The following is a 20781-nucleotide window of genomic DNA, read 5'->3' as shown; positions in this document are numbered from 1 at the left end:
GCGACTCTTGTTCTACGTAATTGCTATCTGGATTGCCAAAACCAGACTGGATACTACTTCACCGAAAAACAGAGGTACCATACAATGTTAATTTGCTAATAACACAGGCAATATGTGATAAATCAGCACAAACATATATGAATACTTGGAAGGATTCGTTTCCTATTGGTATGTTGAATTTTGTGCCAATCCGCAAAGGAAGGGGCACAAATAAAGTATGGGCAATTCAATATTCATTTGTTGAAAATGTTACAGTTGTTGTAAGAATCTGTATTAAATGTGGAAAGCAGTTATTAAATTACACCTTGTGTAGGTATTTGAGGTTTCGTCCTAATCCAGTAAGTGGGAGTGAATTCAAAGGGGATGTGAAAACATTTTTGAGTTATTAATAACTTTGGCACCATTTGATGAATCTGCATAAAATATGGTAGACAGCAAATCAAGTTCAATACAAGGCCAGGTTGGCACCTATGCGCAAATCCCAGTTCACACAGCCCAAGAAGTTTGGGTGCTGGGCATGGTCAAGGCCTGTGCATAAAGAAAAACGGGTGCTAAGCATAGTGAATGCAGTACGCCATACAAAAAACGGTTTAATTCACAAAAAAACACTATTGGCAATGGTTCTGTCAAAACAAAACTTAAAAACCCCAGGAATTTGAAACACATACAATAAATAGCAAATTTCAGGGGTATTCCTGGTTTGTATTCACACAACCATAACCAATGCACAATAGTGTTTTTCATTAAACATACAAAATAAACTAACATTTACAGTTGAAAGGTAGTTAACGCTAAGTAAAATTATTACAGCACCTTTGCTGCTGTCAAACCCCGTTAAGGTGAACACATTGCAGACATGGAGCACTGGGTCCTAACATCTTTGATTGAGGTTATTTGCCACTGGTGTCCTAGAGTCATATTACTATGACTCTACAAACTGGGACAATACCACTCCATCTACACTGGACTCCTTCGGTAGCAACAGGGTGGAATTTTAAGGCTTCTCAGGAAGGTAAAGTGGTGGACAAGACCTCAGAACTCAACAATCAAGCAACAAACACGTATTGTCCACCCCAGTGCTTATCTTTTCAATTAAACAAAAGTATTTAATCACACCGAATAACATAATAATACACAGCGCAATTCGGGGAATATTACATACGGTTGATATCCTGTTCACAAACTTGAGACTCTGCACCCTTCGGTACTCTTCACCTGCTAACTGAGATACTGCAGTCTATAATCAACGGTGTATAATCAGGGACACAGCATTGGTGAGGTGCAGTTCACTCAGTCCCTCCCAATGTGTATATTCACGAGACAAGTTGCATAGCACTGGCAGCAGTTTTTCTAGTTGATGCTCAACCTACCTGCAGATTCCTTAACCTCCTGAATCTCATCCAATTTCTAGACTGGATCTGGAACAGTCAAAGTAGATCTCCTGACTTGGTAGGTTGCGCTCAATCCCGTCCGTGCCTGGCAGCACCCGGACAGGACTTCACCGGAGCCATATAAACGCCACCCTGGTGCACCAACATCAGACGGCTGTCCTTTTTTTTTCCCCACACCCCCAGAGGTGGAGCTGAGGCAGAAGAGACCGACAAGTCTATGCAGTATACCAAAAATAAATTGGGACCTTATTTGTGGCACTGTGGACTTTCCTCAGAATACAGAGTTGAGTGGGACCAGTGAGGAAATATGCAGGTAAATAGAGTATCCCTGAAAATGATCTTTACCAAAGTTAAGCAATTTGTTCATCTAAAGGATGCTTCCACCTGCATATTCCTCAGCTTTCGAATCAATATTAAAGCAATATCTCCATTGAGATGAGTCTCAGGAAATGGTCAAACCACAGTCATGCAGGACAGAGTTGGTAAAAACATCATCCATCCGGACTCTTGAGTCAAGGCCATCACGGCTAGTGAAGGTATGAACCGAAGCCCACGTTACTCACCGACTGATGACCTGGATGAGCAAACCCTGGGCAGGGCCAAAAAAACAACCTTTGCCATGGTGGAATGGGCCCGATGCTCTTAGAAGGCTACTTCCAGGCAAAAGCATCACAGAGCGTAATGTATAACACATTCCATCTGTAAAGAGTTATCCTTTGAATGACTCTGCCATTCTTGGTAATAACACATGAAGGAGCTGATTATCAATCTGATATTCACTGGTCCAACCCACAAAAATGCAGAGAGCCCTGCGAAGATCTAATTGAGGAGTCTGTCCTCTTCCTTAGTGTGATGAGAAGGTAGGTAAATGGCTGACAGGGTGATAAAAAGCCCAACATGAAACAGGGTGATAACCTTCAGAAGGAATGAAGACTTCTGGGGGGAGTTGGGAGTGGATGGGTTGGTGGTTAGAAGAGACTCCCACTTGTGCTATTCTCCATCAGTGACCACCACTGTAGCCATTGTCCAAAAGCCCATCCAGGTGCAGGGCCTAATAGATATGGGGACACTACTGAACGGCTCACATGTACCAACTAGAATGGGTGACCAATCGAACAAAGAAGAAGATAATGCAGGGAGAGATACTAGAATATGTAACTGCTATGGGCAAAAATGCACCAGATGAGAGGGTAGTTGCTAAGATAGGTGTCCCAGTTGTGAAAGGGTAGATAAGACTCGCAGGAGACCCCGAAATGATCTATAAGGAAGCATTCTCAACACATCTGGGGAGGAAGGACTACAAATGTCTGGGGCTATTTCCATTCGTACTGGTATATGGGAATAGCCTGAACAAGATGTGGCACAACAATGCCTCACAGTGACCTTCACACTGAGCAACGGGCGATCATTGGACGGGCCCAAACGTTGCTCGTCTTAAGTTAATTGTACCTGTTGGGCTCCCGTATCCTTGCTTGAACTGATTGCTGTATAAAGACATTCACTTACAAATTCTCGCGGCAATCTCTACAGGTGCAATGTCTTTCTAATATGCCTGAGTAAGTAAGAACTAAATAAGGAAGCATACTAATTTAAGACTTTAAATCACAGACTCCCAAGAGATGTGTAGTGCCCTGCAGTACACAGCACAAATACATTTCAACGAGTCAATTAGTACTTAGATTAGTGTAGCGCTATAATATAGAACATTTGGAAAAAGAGGAGCTACAGGGAAAAATTGCAAAAATGAGCATCATTCAATTAAAAAAACAGTTCCATGATTAGACTAATATCAAGAAAGTACACTTCGATATGCAAAAGAAAAGCCAGGGATGACAAACATGTCGTTCAATGCAAATATATTCAAGCATGGAAAAAATATGGGCAAATTACAAGTGACAGGAAAAGAACCTGGACCGAAGTATAGTGACCACTACACACGTCCCAATAGTTAATAGAGATTTGAAAGAACGTGAAAAACCAAGCACTTACTGTGATAAAAATGAACGTCACCCACACATTTTACGATCTCCAAATTCTCCGTTTCAATGGATATAGAAAAAAAGTAGTTCAGCATCATTATATATGAAAACGTGGGGCTACTGTTGGGACCTCTCCACAGAGGGCAGGTGAACGGTAAATGCTGTGACTAGCATACGACTGTCATTATTAGGGGGAAGAAAGGTTAGGGGCAGGATGCACACTAGATTTCGCGTGTGGAAGAACTGCATATGCCTTGCAGGGGGTGGGATAACTAGAGGTGCAAACCAACAACAAGAGACTCTTGTGGAATGCATGAGCAGGATCTAGCTGCAAATATGATATGCCCAGGATGAACGGATGGATGGATGGACGGACGGACGGACGGATGGATGGATGGATGGATGGACCTACCATCTGCCTGGCTATAATGCATATGTAAGAGTTACAGAGAGCATGGAGCAAAGGAAACCTCCAGGGAAAGTCCTGCTTCCACACCCTCTTTGGTGTTTTCTCTAACAAGACATACCAGGAAAAGGTAACCCATACCTGATCCAGAGTGTACCTTAAAGGCAAGAATCTTTGGCATAAGGTACATGTTGGCTCACTGACACTCCAGAGGAAGGGAGAAACCTAGCTGTACAAAACCACAGAAAATCCGAACTCTGCTGGAGAATATCACGAGTAGCTAATTCACCACAGTAGGGTCATGAACCCTTTGGGTGGGTCTGGTCAATAAAAAGTCACCTACTTTGTCCTCGTTGGATGCTGGAATGGAATGCAGCCCTGAGTTATTACCAGTGGATTCAATCATTAGGTCAAATGGCAACAGTCATGCCCAGATGTGATGTGGGTCAGGTACTCAGTGTGCCATAGAAATCAAGCTTAAATCTACTCACAAGGTCCAAGTAATCTGAAACTGGTCTAGTTGGTGTTACCGTCTAGAGACGACCTGGCAGTTCCGACTGGACAGTTGCTATTGGACATGACCATGGTTGATTTGCATATGGATGGTTCCTGTTTGAGGTGCCATGGTGGGTAAAACATAATGGACTGGAATATAGTAGAGTAAATACAAGTAACTGAGATCTATTCAAGCATTCCACCCTTGACCTATTTTGTTTCCCTTGGTTCCCTGGCCGGCAATATGACGACAGAAATCCTGTGCATGATACCAGTACCATATTCATGGCAGCCTGTTTAATGATGATTTGCCTGAGTAAAGTGTGGAAATCATAGTTCATCCTCGTGATAGACCAACAGTTGGAGCAGCATCTTAACTCCTAGGTCCAGGAGGTTTCTACAAGAGGAGCAGATAGGACCACATACCCTGTTGTGAGTAATACTCGGCGACGCAGATGAAGACTATAACGGCACTGTCAATAATCAATGTCAAGGGATCACTAGGTCTCATGGTGCATAAGGCTCAGAGTAGATAGGTGAATAATGTGAAATTGGTTCCAGAACGTCAGGGTGGATCCAATTCCTCCTCATGCCTTAAAGGGATACCCAATATTTGTCGGTCGCCATGGAAGTGCAACATATGCCTCTGTATGTACCCTATTAAGGGACTTTAGAACTTCAGTACTGTCTCCCTTAGGTCATTTAACCCCTTGGCCGCGGCGGTAATTCCGCTGCGGTGCTGGGGGGGAGGGGGGGGGTCGCACGGCGCCGCCATGCTTGTGACGGAACCACTCTGTCACGAGCCACGGGCGCACTGTGCTTATGACTGTGTGGTTCCGTCACGGCTCTGCCACTCACTAATTTGCCCGCACAGGCGGCGAATCAATGGCACGTGGGCGGATCAGCCGTGGTGTGACGGAACCAATACCGTCATTAGCACAGCGCGCCCTTGATGAAGTGGTTCTGTCACAAGCATGGAAGGAGTTAAGGCAAGAAGGGCAGTTCCTGTACCGCTTACATACTTGTGGAGGTATCCTGTATACAGTATTACACACAAAAAACACACATAAACTGTTGGACAGGCCACATGAAGGGCCGCTCTCCCCCGGCCCAACCAGGCCTGAGTCCAGTCCCGCAAGTACCACACACCACCATTGCACGTCCTCCGTCCCCTCAGGGACCCCTGCCCTCGAGCATGTCGACCTCGTGGGTCCGATCCACTGCCGGCCCACGCGCCCAGCCTGGGGCGCCATCTTGGACACTCCACCACGAGGCCGCCTGGCCCCCGATCGACCTCAACCCTGGGCCTGGGCCGGCCTCAGACATTCCGGCACCACCCTCCACCCAGGAGGTGAGCGGGCTACTTGGCAAGTCAATAGGAGAAAGAGGTGCCGATGGCTCTCCCCCACCAAGTGCCGCTCGCCCATCGCCTCCCCGGGCGCTGGCTCCACCCCCCTGCTGGGTGTCTGGACTCCCTCATCCCGGACCTCCCGACCTCCAAGTGCGAGGGTCCGGACATCAAAGCACACCAGCCCTATAACTGGGGCAGCTCCAGAGCAGGAAGGCAGTTGTATCTTGGAGTCGAGAGACGTAAAGAGGAACTCATCCTGGACGGACTACTGGCGCTGCCGTAGCTCTGTCTTGTGCACCATCGTCCTGCCTGTTGGCGCTGCCACAGCCGTCGTAATCTTCATCACCTTCATCGTCGTCGGGACCTGCTGGCGTGGCCGCGGACCGTTGTAACCGCCATCTTCACCGGGACCTGCAGGCTCCGCCGCGGACCGTCGTTTTCCTTCGTCCATCTCGGGACCTGCCTGGCTCCGCCGCGGCCCGATCATCTAGAACGCCGAGCTCGAGGATTGAGAGCTATTTTCCACTCGTTGGTAACAAAGACTGTCCCGCTACCCCTTTCCTAAACCAGAGATTAGAACCGAGGGGACCCCTGAGTCCAGACCTCCTTGTATCCATCATCGTAACCTAAGAATTGCATATAAAGTCTCGTTAACCTTCAACCTTGTGTGGTGTCCGTCTGTGGGGGGGAAGTTGCTTATCTGTACAGTCGTTGGAGACGGCTCTCCCTGGAGACCTCTCCCCGTAACCTCGGCCGACCCTCCCGGTCCGTCTAACATTGGTGGCCAGCGGCGCGATCCGAATCACCGCATAAACGTACAGAGAGTAGCTCACCCCACGACGAAGTCACAATGACCACGAAAGAGAGCGGATCAACCGAGAAATTCCAAATGGAGAAATTGGAGGAGTACAACCATCGTGAACTAAAGCAATTCTGCATCGAACTGGGTATCGCTACCACCGGACTGAGTACCAAGGACGATTTTAAGCATGCCCTAGAATCTTGGGCAGAGACCGGGGCTGCCGGAACCCCTGATCAAAGCACCGTAGAAAAAACGACCACGGCCCCTGAAGGGCAAAGAACGGGTCTCTCGCAAGACGAGATCCAGGAAAGAGAAAGGACCCGACTACACGAACTAGAAATGGCCCGACTCAAAATGGACGTTGAACTTAAGTTGGCCGAACAAAAAATCAACTTAGAGCACCTGCGTCTCCGAGAAGAAAGAGAGGAGAAACAGAGACAAAGGGAGCTCGAGGAAAAGAAACTAGCGTACGAACACGAACGGAACCTAGCCGAGATCAACCTACGCAAGCAGAATAAAGAAGCAGGGGTGCCCGAGCGACCCCCCACCTCCGGGGCCACAGACAAAAAGGTACACATCCCCAAGGATGTTGTCCGGGAATATTTCAGAGAGGACGACATCCAGCAATGGTTTAAAGCCTATGAAATCGCTATGACTGCACACCGGATCGATAGAAGCGACTGGGGAGCCGGTCTCTGGGGAAGATTCCTCAATGAGGGCCGCGACACCCTGCTACAGCTCCCGGACCACCAGATGACCTCCTACGACCATATGAAAGCGGCACTCCTCACCCGCTATGGTCTCACACCCGAGATGTACCGTCAGAGGTTCCGAGACTGCACCCGCATCCCGGGTACAACTTGGGTGGACTATGTAACATACTTTAGCCGAGCCTTCGAGGGCTGGATCCGAGGAAGCAACGTCACGACCTACGAGCAACTATTTAATCTGATGGTATGGGAGCATCTGTCGAACAATTGCTTCATTGAACTCCGCCAGCACCTCCTCGACAGCAAGTTAACGGATCCCCGGCAGCTCGCAGCCGAAGCTGACCGGTGGGAGATCACCAGAGTGGGCCGGAATGGGTCCTACGAACAGAACCGGAACAACAATGGTCAGCACCGACCCAGAGGAGGAGGAGGGGGCCAAGGGCGAGGAAGAGACAACGCCCCGGTCGCCCCCGCTACCAACACCACCCCCCCGGCCAACCGGGGCAGCACCCCAGCGCGACCGGGGTACAGAGCCAATGTCACGTGTCACCGATGTCAACGAGTCGGCCACTATGCGAACGACCCAAACTGCCCGCAGTACCAGAGCCCAAGACCCCGCCAAGTGGCCGCTGCAGCCCTAGGGGAAGAACAGATCTCCGAGGAACAGGAAGAATACGAACAAGAGCATCAAGAGTGGGAGCCAGCCGCCATGACTCTAGCCTGCTTAGGGGGGAAAGACATGGTCCCGCGGGTCCCCCTACCCGCTAACACCCAGAAGTACAGCCAATGGGTGAGCATCAATGGACGCCAGGCCGAAGCCCTTCGTGACACCGGGGCCAGTGTAACAGCCGTCCGCTGTCACCTGGTGGCCCCAGAACAGTATCTACCGAACATTCTCTGCCCTGTACGATCAGCCGATAACTCGGAAAGCCTGTGTCGGATGGCCTGCGTCCCCTTCGAATGGGGGGGGGTCTCCGGCATGTTGAAAGTAACGGTCCGAGACGATGCCCCCGTAGACTGCCTCCTGGGCAATGACCTGGAAAGCTCTCCGTGGGCCGCCGTGGAGCGAAAGGAACACCTGGGGATGTTGGGCGTCCCGGACTGGGCGTGCGTCACCACCCGTTCCATGGCCGCCCGTGCCAACCACCGGCCAGAAGAACCCGAATGGCCGGCGCCACCGCCTCCGGTCGCCCCAGCCGAAAACACCGACCGTAACATTCCCTCCGAACCAGCTCAACCTACCGACCTCGCTAACCTCGATCAGTGGCCTCAAGAAGGGGGGCCCACGCAAGAACAATTTCGCCAAGAACAGAAGACCTGTCCCTCCCTCGAGGGACTCCGCCAGCAAGCGCTCGCCCAAAGCGCAGGGGATACCTCCGGAACTCATTGGGTCTACTGGGACAATGATCTGCTGTACAGCGAGCAAAGAATCGCCGAGCTGGGGAGCAACCGAGTACTCGTGGTACCCCTCCGTTTCAGAGACTTCCTGTTAAACCTGGCCCACGATGTCCCCCTGGCAGGACATCTGGGACAAGATAAAACCTACAGTCGCCTAGTGACCCACTTCTTCTGGCCCAAAATGAGGAACGATGTGCACCAGCATTGCCGATCTTGCCCCACGTGCCAAGCCAGTGGAAAGAGCGGCCGCAAACTAAAGGCCCCCCTGCAACCTTTTCCTGTGGTCACTACCCCGTTTGAGAGAGTCGGAATAGACATTGTGGGGCCCTTGGACCCACGCACAAAACAAGGCCATCGATTCATCTTGGTGCTAGTGGACCACGCCACCCGCTACCCTGAGGCTGTTCCTCTGCGAACTGTGACAGCCCCGGTAGTCGGCCGGGCCCTGATGGGGATCTTCTCCCGTGTGGGCTTCCCCCGAGAAGTCGTCAGCGACAGAGGCACGAACTTTATCTCTAAGTACATGAAATCCCTCTGGCAACAGTGCGGGGTTACCTACCGATTCACAACCCCCTATCACCCTCAAGGGAACGGACTCGTTGAGCGGTTCAACCGCACGCTAAAGGGAATGATCGGGGGGTTGGAAGAGCCCCTCCGTCGCCAGTGGGATGTGCTGCTGCCGTGCCTCCTCTTCGCGTATCGAGAGGTCCCCCAGAAATCCCTGGGCTTCAGCCCGTTTGAACTGCTATATGGACACCCAGTGCGAGGGCCGCTCAGTCTCGTCAAAGAAGGCTGGGAGATGCCTCCGTTAAAGAACCCTCCAGATGTCTTCCGGTACCTCCTCACCCTCCGCAACCAGACCCGGCGGTTCAGAGAACTAGCGAAGGCCAACCTAGAGGCCAGTCAAGAGGACATGAAAAAATGGTATGACCAGAATGCCTCATCCATTGAATTCGAACCTGGCCAACAGGTATGGGTGATGTCCCCCACTGAGCCATGCGCCCTACAAGACAAATGGACGGGGCCCTTCAAAGTAATAGAGCGCAAGGGTCCTGCCACCTATCTCATCGACATGGAATCCTCCCGGAACCCTCTCCGGGTCCTCCACGCTAACAGACTAAAGCCCCACTTTGTGCGAACAGAGCTCAGCCTCCTGATGGCCACAGACACTGGGGTTGAAGAAGACTCCGAGCCTCTCCCTGACCTCCTACGGACTCAAGAGCAAGACGGCTCCGTGGATGGGGTCCGGCTCTCAGAGGCCCTCACCAGAGAACAACGCCAAGAGTGTCAAGCCCTCCTATCACAATTCGCCAGCCTGTTCTCCCTCACCCCAGGTGTCACTTCCTGGTGTGTGCACGATGTGGACACCGGGGACAGCCCCCCTATCCGCCACCGGGCCTACCGCGTGCCAGACCGGGTACGGGCCTGCATCCAGGAAGAAATAGCCAAGATGCTCACGCTCGGGGTCATCGAGCCCTCAGACAGTCCCTGGGCCAGCCCTGTCGTACTGGTCCCCAAAGCAGCTGCCCCCGGCACCACACCGGAACTCCGGTTCTGCGTCGACTACCGGGGCTTGAATGCGGTCACCAGAACAGACGCGCATCCCATCCCCCGGGCAGATGAACTAGTCGACCGAATGGGAGCTGCCCGCTACCTCAGCATCTTCGACCTGACAGCAGGCTATTGGCAGATCGGCCTCACACCCCGGGCGCAAGAACGTTCTGCCTTCTCCACCCCCGATGGCCATTACCATTTCACGGTCATGCCCTTCGGCATGAAGAATGCCCCAGCAACATTCCAACGGCTCGTCAATCAGGTCCTGGCGGGGCTCGAAGGATTCAGCGCCGCCTACCTAGACGACATCGCTGTATACAGCCACCATTGGACCGAGCACCTCCACCACCTCCGAGCAGTGCTGCAAGCCCTTCAGCGAGCTGGCCTCACGATCAAGGCCAGCAAGTGTCAAATTGGGCAAGGGTCTGTAACCTACCTCGGACACCAGGTGGGAAGCGGCCTAGTGGCCCCTCTACAGCTGAAAATTGCCGCCATCCAGGCTTGGCAGCCCCCCATCACCCAAACCGAGGTACGAGCCTTCCTGGGCCTCACGGGCTATTACCGAAGGTTCGTGAAAGACTATGGTACCATAGTGGGGCCCCTCACAGAACTCACGTCAAAGAGCCAGCCCAAGAAAGTCACCTGGACCCCAGAGTGTCAAACTGCATTTGAACAATTGAAGGCCGCCATGTGTTCCGCCCCTGTGCTCCAGGCCCCAGACTACAGCCGGGAGTTCGTCGTCCAGACGGACGCCTCCGACCAGGGCATTGGGGCAGTCCTGTCTCAAGTGAACACCGAAGGCCTTGATCAACCGGTGGCCTTCATCAGCCGGAGACTCCTACCACGGGAGCAACGCTGGAGCACCATAGAGAGGGAAGCCTTCGCTGTGGTATGGGCCCTCAAGAAGCTCCGGCCCTACCTTTTTGGCACCCACTTTCGGGTGCAGACCGACCACCGACCCCTGCAGTGGCTGATGCATATGCGGGGGGAGAACCCAAAGTTGCTACGCTGGTCCATCTCCTTGCAAGGTATGGACTTCACAGTCGAACACCGGCCTGGGCCAGATCACGCCAACGCGGATGGCCTGTCCCGGTTTTTCCGCCTCGACGAGGAGAGTCCCCAAGAGGATGGGTAACTCTCCCCGCCTTCAGCTGGGGGGGACGCATGTTGGACAGGCCACATGAAGGGCCGCTCTCCCCCGGCCCAACCAGGCCTGAGTCCAGTCCCGCAAGTACCACACACCACCATTGCACGTCCTCCGTCCCCTCAGGGACCCCTGCCCTCGAGCATGTCGACCTCGTGGGTCCGATCCACTGCCGGCCCACGCGCCCAGCCTGGGGCGCCATCTTGGACACTCCACCACGAGGCCGCCTGGCCCCCGATCGACCTCAACCCTGGGCCTGGGCCGGCCTCAGACATTCCGGCACCACCCTCCACCCAGGAGGTGAGCGGGCTACTTGGCAAGTCAATAGGAGAAAGAGGTGCCGATGGCTCTCCCCCACCAAGTGCCGCTCGCCCATCGCCTCCCCGGGCGCTGGCTCCACCCCCCTGCTGGGTGTCTGGACTCCCTCATCCCGGACCTCCCGACCTCCAAGTGCGAGGGTCCGGACATCAAAGCACACCAGCCCTATAACTGGGGCAGCTCCAGAGCAGGAAGGCAGTTGTATCTTGGAGTCGAGAGACGTAAAGAGGAACTCATCCTGGACGGACTACTGGCGCTGCCGTAGCTCTGTCTTGTGCACCATCGTCCTGCCTGTTGGCGCTGCCACAGCCGTCGTAATCTTCATCACCTTCATCGTCGTCGGGACCTGCTGGCGTGGCCGCGGACCGTTGTAACCGCCATCTTCACCGGGACCTGCAGGCTCCGCCGCGGACCGTCGTTTTCCTTCGTCCATCTCGGGACCTGCCTGGCTCCGCCGCGGCCCGATCATCTAGAACGCCGAGCTCGAGGATTGAGAGCTATTTTCCACTCGTTGGTAACAAAGACTGTCCCGCTACCCCTTTCCTAAACCAGAGATTAGAACCGAGGGGACCCCTGAGTCCAGACCTCCTTGTATCCATCATCGTAACCTAAGAATTGCATATAAAGTCTCGTTAACCTTCAACCTTGTGTGGTGTCCGTCTGTGGGGGGGAAGTTGCTTATCTGTACAGTCGTTGGAGACGGCTCTCCCTGGAGACCTCTCCCCGTAACCTCGGCCGACCCTCCCGGTCCGTCTAACATCCTACACTCTGGAATGATTTAAAGAATTGGTGGTACACAGGCTGCGTCAATTTGTGTCCCTCACTTGGAGGAACCATGTCTTTAATTGCAAGTTTATATAGCGCTAGGATCGACTCCCGGAGGAGTATCTCCGCGCTTCGACCGCTGCGAAACCCTTCCTGGCTTCCCTGTGAGATGGTCCCTTAATGGGTATCTCCAGGGTGAGACCAGGCATCCCCGGCGGTCTGGTGGGGCCGTTAGTGAAGATGAGGCAAGCTTATGCCCAGAGTTGCCGAGTGTGATCGCTGATCAGAGTGGGCACCGAGGCGAGAGAATTATCGAGTCCGCTGACCCTGGTCCAGAAACCTGCCGCGTCGGGAATCGAACCCTGGTCCCGGGCCGTCCTCTGCTCTCGGGTCTGCCGCCTCTAACCAGTGAGCCACACTACTTCTTTACCCGAGGGGCCTCACTGCACTTGTGTATCCATCATTCTCACACATGAGAGATGTACAGGCATCTATGGAAAGTATTCCTCTGTGTACCACAATAATGATCAGATCTGGCAAATAGAAACATCACCCCACATGTACCCCTAAGTCTTTTGAATCTGAAAAAGAAGTGCAACATTTAATCTGATAACAAGTTATTGTAAATGAAAGGAAATACCTGACAGGGTTGCTGGTCAGCGATACCCGAAGCGATTCCAAGCATGTAACAAGTCTATCATCTGCAGCAGCAGACTTCAGTTCAAGGATAAATTCATGAGGTGAGATCTGCCGGCTTCTCTTGAAACTTCCCTGAAACAGGAACCAAAACAACATTGAGAAGAGGTTCAGTCTTTTGTTAGAATCAAGAAACACTAACCTGATCACACTACTGTTTAAAGGACAAGCTAAATTTAAATGGAATGAAACATTTCAACATTATATCATTTGAGGCACAGCTGCACTTTGCACATAATTATTATAGCCTGCTGGGGTAATACACCAATATAAACGCAGATTGTATTTTCGGTGATATCACATCAAAATCCCCTTTGTTTCCACACCCATTCTTTCTTTTCTTGTTTCCTAGGAGGTCAACCTTAACACTGTGAGCCCCTTATTGGAGGCACACACCTCTTAAAATGTATTTGGGCACCCCGTACTGCATTGGGCACCCCATCCTGCATATAGATTACCCTATCCGCCAATAGACATCATTCCTTCCATACCACTACTCCAGCACCTTATTACTGACAATACCAATCGGTTCTATTTTTGGTATACATCCACTTCAAACTATTAGGGTCCAGGATTTTTTAGTTCAATTTAGGTCTTGTGTTTTCCATATTCTAAATAACACAGTTGGTGCCACTAGTATTAGTCTTAGTTCCATGACCCTGCAAATCATTCAGGATTTCCTTCCATTAGTTAGCAATGATCAGGAACCCCCACACGGTATGCAAACAAAAGTGCCCCACTGATCACAGCCATTCAGGAAACTCTCATGTGCCACTTGACCAAACTTCAGCATTTGAACTCTCGATACTAGACGTTAATATTGTGCCAATCTAAAATTTGATCGAATGGGCTCGCAATGGTGCTTATGATCATCTTCCTAGTTCCCCTCCTCAAACTGCCTTAAACTGCTTATGAAGCATATTTTTAGGCATTTGAGCTCCACTTGTTTTGAACATCAGGTTGACATATGTTTAGGCTACAGCCCTTGTGGTCATTCGTTGATCCAGGAGTCTGGATTTCTAAGGGTGATACTAAAATTTCAGATGCTTGTCCTCTGATGTAGGTGTGTACAAGCTTACTTAATTTGTAAATATCTACACATTGGCGAGACCTCCATCTCGTATTACTTTATTAACCATGTGAATTGTATTATTTGTTCCCGTAACATACATCTCTGGTGTAAATATTTCAATTGTGTCCCACTACTGAAACCCCCGGAGGCCCTTTAGTAACAGAGGTTTAACACCTACCAAAAGCAGGGTTCTAGGTTTAAGTTGACCTTTCCAGGCTCTCTCGCGTGTGAATTTGTTCCACAGTCGAACCACCACTGCATGCTGCAGTCTTACACCGTACTGAAAATGCATATTTCCTTTCAGGTTGTACAAATATAGACTGGACATCTTGTGTCAAAAAAAAAGTTATAAAGACATCAACGCAAAATGTTTATAAAAAAAAAAAGTGCACAGCACTGGCTGTGTAAAAGCCTCTGCAGCTGAGGGGGTAAATTGGCTAATTGTAACACCTTTTTTTCCAGTGCTTTGAAACAGAGGTCTGATATAAAGCATTAAACTAAAAATATTGAAAAACTATATAAAGAAAATAATCTTCAAGTGTGAAGGCCTGATTCAAATATAGCATTCATTTGTTTGGATGGGATCGAGTCTGCAGGAACAAAACAGACTCCGCAATGCAGCCTTAAAGCCCAACACTTTATTTCCCTTTTATTTTGAGGTCCTTAATACACCCGGATGATTCTTTGCTAAGCCTAATAACATGTCGTCTCTGCTTTTTTAATAAGCAACAAAAACAAAATCACACCTCCCATAACAAATGCAAATATCTCTCCTTATAGCCCCCTCACACACAAGGTATGCACCTTGCATCCCCCCGCCGCCCCAATCTACCACCCCGATTTAGTACATTCGTTGGAGGATGTATTATTCTTCCAATTTATCCGAGAACTGCGGCTTATGTCCATAGTGAGGAACAATGCCTGTTCAGTATAAGAAAGGACGTGTGTTGGCTGCACAAGTAAATGCAGCCATCCGGGAAGGTGATGTTTGTTCTGATCATGTCAACAAAGTCAATACTAAAGAACATTCCACACTTCTAGGCAATAAAAATGGTTGGATGCTTTGGCAAAGCGGATTAAATATACATTGATTTCCTGAAATGCCAGCCAAAATTAGAGTTCATTGAAGGATGAAGATTTACTTTGCTAAACATGTGAAAAACAAGAAATAGCGTGCTATCCCCAGACATTAATTCATTCTTTTGTGTCGCCATGGGGTACATGCGCTGCTTTTGCAGTGCTCTTTCGGGGACAAGGAAAGAACAACAAACAATTATACAAACTGCAAAACATGCAAGCAATCAATTCTCAGCTAGACAATAAACCTTACTTGCTGGGTTATAATTATACTCCGTTTTAAAGCAACGTGCATAGCGTGGGCTTTCATTGGGTATGAATACAATGTCTGCAGCGGGACGTGAGAAGGCACACTTCCCCTAAATAGAAACGTTCAGCTCTAGTAGGCCCCCAATTCGGATCAATAAAATGAGCACACAATTGAAATGTCAGTCTACATTGGAGGACGCTTTAATCAGGACCCCCGCTGCGTAAGAGCGGCAGGCAGGGCTGTGGTAGGATCAGTCGTTCCTTTGAGTGCCAAGAGGGACAGACTGCAGTTTACAGTTGTTTCTGTAGTTCAGTGTTCGCACAGGTGACGGGACGGGCAGGGCAGGACTCTTATTCCACTGGGCATTTACCCAGTGAGCGGGTGTCCTTGGAGGCTAGTTTAGAAGCCCTAGTGCCTCCGCCGCTCTCCGAGGTTATTGCAGCAGGGAAGGGGAGGCTTTAAGAAAGAAAGACGGCGGAGAAAGGTAGAGAGTAATAAGGTGGGAAAAGGTAGAGAAAACGAAGGTGGGAAAAGGTAGTGAGAACGAAGGGGGGGGGGGGGTAGAGAGAAAGAAGGTGGGGGGGAGGTAGAGAGAAAGAAGGTGGGGGGGAGGTAGAGAGAAAGAAGGTGGGAGAAGGTAGGCAGAATGAATGCGGGAGGAAGGTAGGGAGAATGAATGCGGGAGGAAGGTAGGCAGAATGAATGCGGGAGGAAGGTAGGGAGAATGAATGCGGGAGGAAGGTAGGGAGAATGAATGCGGGAGGAAGGTAGGCAGAATGAATGCGGGAGGAAGGTAGGCAGAATGAATGCGGGAGGAAGGTAGGGAGAATGAATGCGGGGGGAAGGTAGGGAGAAAGAAGGCGGGGAAAGGTAGAGAGAAAGAAGGCGGGGGAAGGTAGAGAGAAAGAAGGCGGGGGAAGGTAGAGAGAAAGAAGGTGGGGAAGGTAGAGAGAAAGAAGGTGGGGAAGGTAGAGAGAAAGAAGGCGGGGAAAGCTAGGGAGAATGAATGCGGGAGGAAGGTAGGGAGAATGAATGCAGGAGGAAGGTAGTGTTGCATAGCGTTTTAGGACCCAAGTGTAATTTTCCTAATTCATGCCCTTATATAGGTATAAAATATTGCATCCTAATATAAGCATAGAAATCACAACCATATTAAGACACAGCTCAAGTAGTCCTAATACGGCTTGAATACTTCCACTAGTTCAGAAAATCTACAGAGATTTCTTGGAAAAACCCTCCTTCAGCAGTCAGGGACTTCCCCTGCATGAATATTAATTTATCCAAGAACTCATGGAGTTTTCAGAGAATCAAGTCTCTAATGACGTTGTTATGTCCAATCTTATGTCAAGCTCAGCACCTTCAAGGTATAAATATGCCCACACTTGACCAAACAAACACACAGTGGTTTGGAGCAGTTCGACTGTCTACTTGCCCGACGTGCCATGCTGCAGCAAGTGCCGAAGGAAGCCACCCTCCAGCTGACGCACTGAGAGACTCTGTACTTTCTCCAGCCGAGAAATCTAGCTCCAGTGATTCCAGGCTACCCTTGCAGGTTGCTGGTAAATTGAGTCCTGAGAGAGAGATACAAGACCTCCTTTATTCTAAAACCAAGGTACGGAGCTGATTAGACCCTAAGAGAATTCTTGGAATAGATTCTTGGCAAAGAATACTAGAACTAGGCTACATCTTACTTACTTCTTCCCTTGTACTAGACCTAGGTTAGGTACACTGGGGTAGGTGTATTTTAGAAGCACCAGTTGAGTACTTTTAGTCATTATTTATCACTGTATGTATTTTATGCATCTTAGGTATTTTATGGCTTAGAAACCATATCATGCTTTTGCAAAATTTTATAATACTCTTCGTACTGTACGCTTTGTACTTTACCACAAGTATTACGATTGCAGCAGTTCGTTTCTTATGCTTTAGAAAGAAGACTGTTAAAAAAAAAAACTTTTATTGAAAACGCCCATCTCTCTATTTCTCTGCACCGCTTGTGAAACGAAGCATGCGCGATTGACTGAGTGAAATAACTGTCTATTGTTTCACCGACTCTAGATATATTTCTTACTCTTGGGAAACAAAGTTGTCATGTTTTAAGTGGTTGTCCGAAACTAATCCCTTCTTGTTCATTCAAGAAAGTTTCTAGTGACCTCTGAGCTAACTGGCACACACACAATTAAGTCTAGTATATTCTGTAGAGACCTAGTCGACTTCAGTACTACGTCTAAACTACAGGATACACTATTACAAAGCGCAGAGCCTATTGGGAATATAGGAACTACACTACAGTAGGCAGAATGAATGCGGGAGGAAGGTAGGGAGAAAGAAGGTGGGGGAAGGTAGAGAGAAAGAAGGTGGGGGAAGGTAGAGAGAAACAAGGCGGGGGAAGGTAGAGAGAATGAAGGTGGGGGAAGATAGGGAGAATGAATGCGGAAGCAAGGTAGGGAGAAAGAAGGTGGGGAAAGGTAGAGAGAATGAATGCAGGAGGAAGGTAGGGAGAAAGGTGGGGAAGGTAGGGAGAAAGAAGGTGGAGGAAGGTAGGGAGAAAGAAGGTGGGGGAAGGTAGGTAGAAAGAAGGTGGGGGAAGGTAGGGAGAGAGAAGGTGGAGGAAGGTAGGGAGAAAGAAGGTGGAGGAAGGTAGAGAGAAAGGTGTGGGGAAGGTAGAGAGAAATGGATGGATTTATTTATTTAAAGAGTTTTATATAGTGCTGGCTAGACCCGTAGGTATCAGATCGCTTTACATAAGGTCAGCAAAGTTATAACAATAATAACAATTTTACGTTACATCAAAATATGAGACACAACGGGAGAGAAGGAGAGATCAGTAGAGAGGGAAGGAGGAGAGAGGGAGTGAGAGGGAGAGGAGGAGGGTGAGGACGGAATAAAAGACAGACAGGTGGATAGAAGGGAGAGAAGTCAAACGCAGAAGGGCGTGAATACAATGACAGGACTGCTTTTGGTTTCCCAGTCCGGCACTCATGGGGGAAAAGCATTCTCTAGTAGAAATTTAAAAGTCCTATAAACTAGACTCACAAATAACTTTATTGGATTGCGAGAGCATTAGATTGTAGCAGTCTAGTATTTTTACTAGGGAGACTGAGTTAGGAACTCACTGGCTAATCAGATACATATCTTAAAGACAGGACTGTAGAGACGGCAAGGACTGGGGGTTGCATTCAAATCGATCGTGGTAATGCCGTGCTATAGAGAATTATCCAGTACTTTAGACAGGAACGTCCTACTGCTTGGCTTGTGAGTGCTAGCAGAAATCATTAGTAGCAGTGAGTTGACTACGGAGTTATTTTACATTGCACATTTGTAAAGCACGGTAGGCCATTTTAAGGTTGCCTCATTGTACAGGACAGCAGGAGAAATGAAAATGAGGAGGCAGGAGAGGCTTAGACAAAAGGCAAGATTTAAGTCTTGTGGACAAAGAGTAGTCTTCGCTAATGATCCAGTGGAATTGTTATAATTATTTTATCTCTTACTTCTGCTACTTCCCCATTTATTCATCTAACAGTTCTGGCCAATCTACTATTAGACAGATCACAACATCACCCTTACCACAGAGGCGAATGGTCCTCTGATGGATCTTTCTTCGCCGATAGGAGAGGTGGGATTTAGGTTGTTCAATACACAATGTTAGCCACCCAATGAGGACCATTAATTGATGACTAACTCAGATTTGAAATAAAGTTCAAATGCACCAGTCTCAGCACCATGCTATAAAAAATAAAGTATTGCAATTGGAAGACCCTATAAGTCTAATTACAATCATGCACACTAAGAGCTATGCTAAAGCAACACAGAATAAAGGTAGCAGAACTTGATATTCTGGAAAGATTCTCCCTACAACGCATTTAGATCTAAGTGGAAAGTAGCGCAACTCAATGAGGGCATAATATTAGTCTCAGACAATTATTAGAGTTGGTTATTGTAATAATGATCCAAAATAAATATAGGTGAGCAATCTTTTGAGCATTTCAGACAGGAATATTACAGCATATCGTACAAGACTACGCATTCAGTCAGAGATTCAAATCCAACGTGGATGGTTTAAAATAGACATATACAGGTGCCTACCTCCATTAAAGACGGAAGGATGGTTTGTTTCTCTAAAAGTAGCCAAAGATTCAAAATTAATAAGGGGTCAAAAGAATCAAGTTTAAAGTCCACTAAGGGTGAGTCCATGAGATTGGGCAAGGAAATAAGGTGAAATCAAGTACTCCGGATAAAGAAGGATTCCAGACCAACTGCTCAAGGCAGCAGTATCAGCAAAATATGTTTCTGTGATGCCTGACCAATTTATCAAGTGGCCCACGAGAGAATGGGAACCCTTAGGAGGTCTCAGATACTGAATTTTATTGAATATTGTATTGTGACACCATGTTTGGTAGTTGTTGAGAAAACATCTTCTATTAACTTTTTCAGACAAGGGGGACAAGAAATCAGGCAGGTGTAATCTAGCTCTTTGAGATCTGCTATCAGTTACTTTAATAGGCCACTGGAGCTGAATTTTGATTGAGAGATTTATTCTGTAGTACCATCAAATCTCGGTGAGGGTTTCGAAACAATCATTAAACACGTCTGCAGCTCAAGACAAGGCCAGCAGGTTCAGTTGACACTCTGACATTGTCACCTTCCCAGATAACTTAGTGGCGAGCCAAAGGTAACAAGCAGAGTGAAGTGGGGGATTCCAAAACTCAGAACAGGTCTAGAACATGCAATCAGCATATGTGCCTGGGATGGGCAATTAGTTGAATTCCATCTTTGACAAACAGAAGCAGGTTATTCCTTTTTAGAATTGGGTAGCAGTGCAAGGTGCATTCTGCAGGGCTTCCAGCAGTAGAATTTTGCTGTAGATTATTAAACATTTGCTTGAATACTTTAACTCCACAACACGTGTAACCTAGTAGGCGTTTTTAACCCAGCGTACCATATTGTGATAGTCACTAATGCATTTTGTGCTCTCCTCTGCTTTCAGCATCCTTCGATTCCTTTTATCATCAACACAAAATCTATCCCATTTTTTCTCTGTTTGCAACAACTATTAGCCGCATTGTCCACTGGCTTGGTTTTCATTAACCAAACTTGTCCTCTATAGTGTAGTGTGCTAGAGTTGTTTCTGTGCGGGGGCTGCATAAACACGCCTGATCAGATCTTAATGAAGATGAGAGGTAAATTGTGGTCAAGGAGCTCAGAACACTGGCTGCAGCAGGATTTTTGGGGTTCATGGATACCCTACCCACCCTACCTCCACCTCCTGGAACCCACCAATTTCCATTTTCTCTTCACTTTCTCAGCCTAATTTTCTTTAAGCAGTTCTGCTCTAAGCATGCATGACTATGTACAGGTCTCAATTTCGAACCC

At 48.8% G+C, this 20781-nt stretch overlaps 1 protein-coding gene across 1 annotated transcript in view; it reads right to left on the bottom strand.

The window, feature by feature from the left end:
* The window catches only part of DIAPH3 (diaphanous related formin 3), a 2291797-nt gene that overhangs the window by 1750117 nt on the left and 520899 nt on the right, over nt 1-20781 (bottom strand). The window contains exon 5 of the mRNA XM_086934906.1: nt 12954-13084. Coding sequence (XP_086791032.1) covers nt 12954-13084 — 131 coding nt within the window. The remainder of the gene's footprint in view (nt 1-12953; nt 13085-20781) is intronic.

The sequence above is a fragment of the Lissotriton vulgaris genome, chromosome 8 (genome assembly GCF_964263255.1).
Source record: "Lissotriton vulgaris chromosome 8, aLisVul1.2, whole genome shotgun sequence".
NCBI lineage: Eukaryota > Metazoa > Chordata > Amphibia > Caudata > Salamandridae > Lissotriton > Lissotriton vulgaris.
This window is presented reverse-complemented; position numbering and strand designations above follow the sequence as displayed.